A 6,000-nucleotide genomic window follows, 5' to 3' on the forward strand; every position below is an offset into this window, starting at 1 on the left:
TTTTCTATCCTAATCTGCATATTATATGCATATTCTAGCTTCTGGGCCTAAGAAATAGGCAGTTTCATTTGGGCACGTTTTTCATCCAAACATCAAAATACTGTCTCAAGAAGATAAGGTATTTATTTTTTATAAATTAGCAAACAAAAAAAATATATATGTTTCCGTTTTGTCATTGTGAGGATTTATGTGTAGATTGATAAGGATTTTTTATTTTGAATCCATTTTAGAATAGGGCTGTAACGTAAAAAATGTGGAAAAATTTGAGGAGTCTGAATACCTTCCAAATGCACTGTACATCACATACATGATACACCTCACATATCAATGGTTAAGGTGAACAGCAAGGGAGACATTGTACAACCCTGTCTGGTCTCTCTATGGAGCTTGAATCAGGGACAAATGGATTGATTTGTGAGAATCCATGCACAGATATAACACCTACCTGTGTTATAGAAGACCGTGTTCTTGATGGTGCAGTTCTCAAAGTACGTGTTGGTCGACCTGACGTCCTCAAAGTAACAGTTCTCAAACAGGGAATCTTCAAACTTCACAGACTTGATCTCTATATCCATGAACCTAGATAAGAGATAGCAAAAGGTTTTTTTTTTAGAGAGAGAACAGCCCTGCTTCAGGGAAGACATCTGACAACATTGTAACGTGCTAGTTGTCCAGTCAAAATATCCCATCTGTGACATACTTGTCATGGACATATTCTCCCTCTTTGTGGATCTGGTTGACCAGGGAGAAGTTGAAGTGGAATCTCTCCACTCGTTCTCGATGGAAGAGTTTCACCTTGGACTCGTACTCCTCATACTGCATGTACTTGATCATGTCAGGGAACCACACCGACAGTCCGTGGTAGCTGAGACACAGAAGTAACAGTACCCCGTCATGATTGACACGTCCAATAGTGACTTGGCAGTGCTCTCGACAGGTAGCAAGCTATCACGTGTTAGATATGCAGACGTTCCCCATCTGGAGAGCTTTGACTGGATTGGATATCTCCTGTGTTGGTTGAGGAGCACCTGATGGGATAACAGGGGGGTCTGTTGAATATACTCACAACAAAAGGTTACTACTGTTTGTTTACCTGAAGGCCATGGTGAACCAGACGATAGCCAGGAACAGACCCTGCAGTCTGAGGTCTGGTGCTGCCAGGGACATCACGTTCTGCATCACCTGGAGACATAGAGTCAACAACACAAACAAGTCATCCTCCTGGTTCAGACACACTCTTATGAGCAGTGCTATTGACAATGTTCAAAAACTCTAACATTTTAAATCAAGAATATGTGTTGTAGAAATCTAAATCCAACACCTATCATCCTCCTAGGGTTTAGGATCTCTTGGTATAATGGCTGAGGTGTTGTGTTGACAGTCGCTGGACGCTGATTGAATTCCGGTTGGGGCTCCCCCCTGAAATGGCTACTATATGTTACCTGTTTGAGGAGGTTGGTGCCTGACAGTCCAACTGTTACCTGTTTGAGGAGGTTGGTGTGTCTGACAGTCCAGCTGTTACCTGTTTGAGGAGGTTGGTGTCTGACAGTCCAGCTGTTACCTGTTTGAGGAGGTTGGTGTCTGACAGTCCAGCTGTTACCTGTTTGAGGAGGTTGGTGTCTGACAGTCCAGCTGTTACCTGTTTGAGGAGGTTGGTGTGTCTGACGGTCCTGCTGTTACCTGTTTGAGGAGGTTGGTGTGTATGACAGTCCAGCTGTTACCTGTTTGAGGAGGTTGGTGTGTCTGACAGTCCAGCTGTTACCTGTTTGAGGAGGTTGGTGTGTCTGACAGTCCAGCTGTTACCTGTTTGAGGAGGTTGGTGTCTGACAGTCCAGCTGTTACCTGTTTGAGGAGGTTGGTGTCTGACAGTCCAGCTGTTACCTGTTTGAGGAGGTTGGTGTGTCTGACGGTCCTGCTGTTACCTGTTTGAGGAGGTTGGTGTGTCTGACAGTCCAGCTGTTACCTGTTTGAGGAGGTTGGTGTGTATGACAGTCCAGCTGTTACCTGTTTGAGGAGGTTGGTGTGTCTGACAGTCCAGCGCTGGAATGATGTTCCAGTGTCACTCTGGATCTCAATGAACTCATCCTCCTGCGTCTTAGGAGTCGTGATGTTGGACACCTGACAGGAGGGACAGGAGAGATTATATCACATTATATTGTTGGAGAAAAAATAGTGATTATATAACATTATATTGAACGAGGAGTATGGTTCTCTTGACTGTACTAGAGGAGAGTTGGTTTGACCGGTGGTGTACTCACAGTGAATACCCTCTCAGGGTGACTGTACTAGAGGAGAGTTGGTTTGACCGGTGGTGTACTCACAGTGAATACCCTCTCAGGGTGACTGTACTAGAGGAGAGTTGGTTTGACCGGTGGTGTACTCACAGTGAATACCCTCTCAGGGTGACTGTACTAGAGGAGAGTTGGTTTGACCGGTGGTGTACTCACAGTGAATACCCTCTCAGGGTGACTGTACTAGAGGAGAGTTGGTTTGACCGGTGGTGTACTCACAGTGAATACCCTCTCAGGGTGACTGTACTAGAGGAGAGTTGGTTTGACCGGTGGTGTACTCACAGTGAATACCCTCTCAGGGTGACTGTACTAGAGGAGAGTTGGTTTGACCGGTGGTGTACTCACAGTGAATACCCTCTCAGGGTGACTGTACTAGAGGAGAGTTGGTTTGACCGGTGGTGTACTCACAGTGAATACCCTCTCAGGGTGACTGTACTAGAGGAGAGTTGGTTTGACCGGTGGTGTACTCACAGTGAATACCCTCTCAGGGTGACTGTACTAGAGGAGAGTTGGTTTGACCGGTGGTGTACTCACAGTGAATACCCTCTCAGGGTGACTGTATTAGAGGAGAGTTGGTTTGACCGGTGGTGTACTCACAGTGAATACCCTCTCAGGGTGACTGTATTAGAGGAGAGTTGGTTTGACCGGTGGTGTACTCACAGTGAATACCCTCTCAGGGTGACTGTACTAGAGGAGAGTTGGTTTGACCGGTGGTGTACTCACAGTGAATACCCTCTCAGGGTGACTGTATTAGAGGAGAGTTGGTTTGACCGGTGGTGTACTCACAGTGAATACCCTCTCAGGGTGACTGTACTAGAGGAGAGTTGGTTTGACCGGTGGTGTACTCACAGTGAATACCCTCTCAGGGTGACTGTACTAGAGGAGAGTTGGTTTGACCGGTGGTGTACTCACAGTGAATACCCTCTCAGGGTGACTGTATTAGAGGAGAGTTGGTTTGACCGGTGGTGTACTCACAGTGAATACCCTCTCAGGGTGACTGTATTAGAGGAGAGTTGGTTTGACCGGTGGTGTACTCACAGTGAATACCCTCTCAGGGTGACTGTACTAGAGGAGAGTTGGTTTGACCGGTGGTGTACTCACAGTGAATACCCTCTCAGGGTGACTGTACTAGAGGAGAGTTGGTTTGACCGGTGGTGTACTCACAGTGAATACCCTCTCAGGGTGACTGTACTAGAGGAGAGTTGTTGGTTTTACCGGTGGTGTACTCACAGTGAATACCCTCTCAGGGTGACTGTACTAAAGGAGAGTTGTTGGTTTGACCGGTGGTGTACTCACAGTGAATACCCTCTCAGGGTGACTGTACTAGAGGAGAGTTGGTTTGACCGGTGGTGTACTCACAGTGAATACCCTCTCAGGGTGACTGTACTAGAGGAGAGTTGGTTTGACCGGTGGTGTACTCACAGTGAATACCCTCTCAGGGTGACTGTACTAGAGGAGAGTTGGTTTGACCGGTGGTGTACTCACAGTGAATACCCTCTCAGGGTGACTGTACTAGAGGAGAGTTGAACACCCTCTCTAGTTGACTGTACTAGGGGAGAGTTGAACACCCTCTCAGGGTGACTGTACTAAAGGAGAGTTGTTGGTTTTACCGGTGGTGTACTCACAGTGAATACCCTCTCAGGTTGACTGTACTAAAGGAGAGTTGTTGGTTTTACCGGTGGTGTACTCACAGTGAATACCCTCTCAGGGTGACTGTACTAGAGGAGAGTTGGTTTGACCGGTGGTGTACTCACAGTGAATACCCTCTCAGGGTGACTGTACTAGAGGAGAGTTGGTTTGACCGGTGGTGTACTCACAGTGAATACCCTCTCAGGGTGACTGTACTAGAGGAGAGTTGGTTTGACCGGTGGTGTACTCACAGTGAATACCCTCTCAGGGTGACTGTACTAGAGGAGAGTTGGTTTGACCGGTGGTGTACTCACAGTGAATACCCTCTCAGGGTGACTGTACTAGAGGAGAGTTGGTTTGACCGGTGGTGTACTCACAGTGAATACCCTCTCAGGGTGACTGTACTAGAGGAGAGTTGGTTTGACCGGTGGTGTACTCACAGTGAATACCCTCTCAGGGTGACTGTACTAGAGGAGAGTTGGTTTGACCGGTGGTGTACTCACAGTGAATACCCTCTCAGGGTGACTGTATTAGAGGAGAGTTGGTTTGACCGGTGGTGTACTCACAGTGAATACCCTCTCAGGGTGACTGTACTAGAGGAGAGTTGGTTTGACCGGTGGTGTACTCACAGTGAATACCCTCTCAGGGTGACTGTATTAGAGGAGAGTTGGTTTGACCGGTGGTGTACTCACAGTGAATACCCTCTCAGGGTGACTGTACTAGAGGAGAGTTGGTTTGACCGGTGGTGTACTCACAGTGAATACCCTCTCAGGGTGACTGTACTAGAGGAGAGTTGGTTTGACCGGTGGTGTACTCACAGTGAATACCCTCTCAGGGTGACTGTACTAGAGGAGAGTTGGTTTGACCGGTGGTGTACTCACAGTGAATACCCTCTCAGGGTGACTGTACTAGAGGAGAGTTGGTTTGACCGGTGGTGTACTCACAGTGAATACCCTCTCAGGGTGACTGTACTAGAGGAGAGTTGGTTTGACCGGTGGTGTACTCACAGTGAATACCCTCTCAGGGTGACTGTACTAGAGGAGAGTTGGTTTGACCGGTGGTGTACTCACAGTGAATACCCTCTCAGGGTGACTGTACTAGAGGAGAGTTGGTTTGACCGGTGGTGTACTCACAGTGAATACCCTCTCAGGGTGACTGTACTAGAGGAGAGTTGGTTTGACCGGTGGTGTACTCACAGTGAATACCCTCTCAGGGTGACTGTACTAGAGGAGAGTTGGTTTGACCGGTGGTGTACTCACAGTGAATACCCTCTCAGGGTGACTGTATTAGAGGAGAGTTGGTTTGACCGGTGGTGTACTCACAGTGAATACCCTCTCAGGGTGACTGTACTAGAGGAGAGTTGGTTTGACCGGTGGTGTACTCACAGTGAATACCCTCTCAGGGTGACTGTACTAGAGGAGAGTTGGTTTGACCGGTGGTGTACTCACAGTGAATACCCTCTCAGGGTGACTGTATTAGAGGAGAGTTGGTTTGACCGGTGGTGTACTCACAGTGAATACCCTCTCAGGGTGACTGTATTAGAGGAGAGTTGGTTTGACCGGTGGTGTACTCACAGTGAATACCCTCTCAGGGTGACTGTACTAGAGGAGAGTTGGTTTGACCGGTGGTGTACTCACAGTGAATACCCTCTCAGGGTGACTGTATTAGAGGAGAGTTGGTTTGACCGGTGGTGTACTCACAGTGAATACCCTCTCAGGGTGACTGTACTAGAGGAGAGTTGGTTTGACCGGTGGTGTACTCACAGTGAATACCCTCTCAGGGTGACTGTACTAGAGGAGAGTTGGTTTGACCGGTGGTGTACTCACAGTGAATACCCTCTCAGGGTGACTGTATTAGAGGAGAGTTGGTTTGACCGGTGGTGTACTCACAGTGAATACCCTCTCAGGGTGACTGTATTAGAGGAGAGTTGGTTTGACCGGTGGTGTACTCACAGTGAATACCCTCTCAGGGTGACTGTACTAGAGGAGAGTTGGTTTGACCGGTGGTGTACTCACAGTGAATACCCTCTCAGGGTGACTGTACTAGAGGAGAGTTGGTTTGACCGGTGGTGTACTCACAG

At 48.0% G+C, this 6,000-nt stretch overlaps 1 protein-coding gene across 3 annotated transcripts in view; it reads right to left on the reverse strand.

Annotated features, from left to right (window-relative positions):
* sv2ba (synaptic vesicle glycoprotein 2Ba) overlaps positions 1-6,000 on the reverse strand; it is a 109,519-nt gene that overhangs the window by 5,188 nt on the left and 98,331 nt on the right. For all 3 annotated transcript variants that reach the window (XM_090222048.1, XM_090222049.1, XM_090222050.1), the window contains 4 exons: positions 2,005-2,118; positions 1,094-1,182; positions 701-865; positions 446-579 (listed from right to left, as the gene is read on the reverse strand). In XM_090222048.1, the coding sequence (XP_090078174.1) occupies positions 446-579; positions 701-865; positions 1,094-1,182; positions 2,005-2,118 (502 nt within the window). The remainder of the gene's footprint in view (positions 1-445; positions 580-700; positions 866-1,093; positions 1,183-2,004; positions 2,119-6,000) is intronic.

This window comes from Oncorhynchus mykiss, chromosome 26 (genome assembly GCF_057628025.1).
Source record: "Oncorhynchus mykiss isolate SJ-2025 chromosome 26, ASM5762802v1, whole genome shotgun sequence".
In the NCBI taxonomy this organism is placed as follows: Eukaryota; Metazoa; Chordata; class Actinopteri; order Salmoniformes; family Salmonidae; genus Oncorhynchus; species Oncorhynchus mykiss.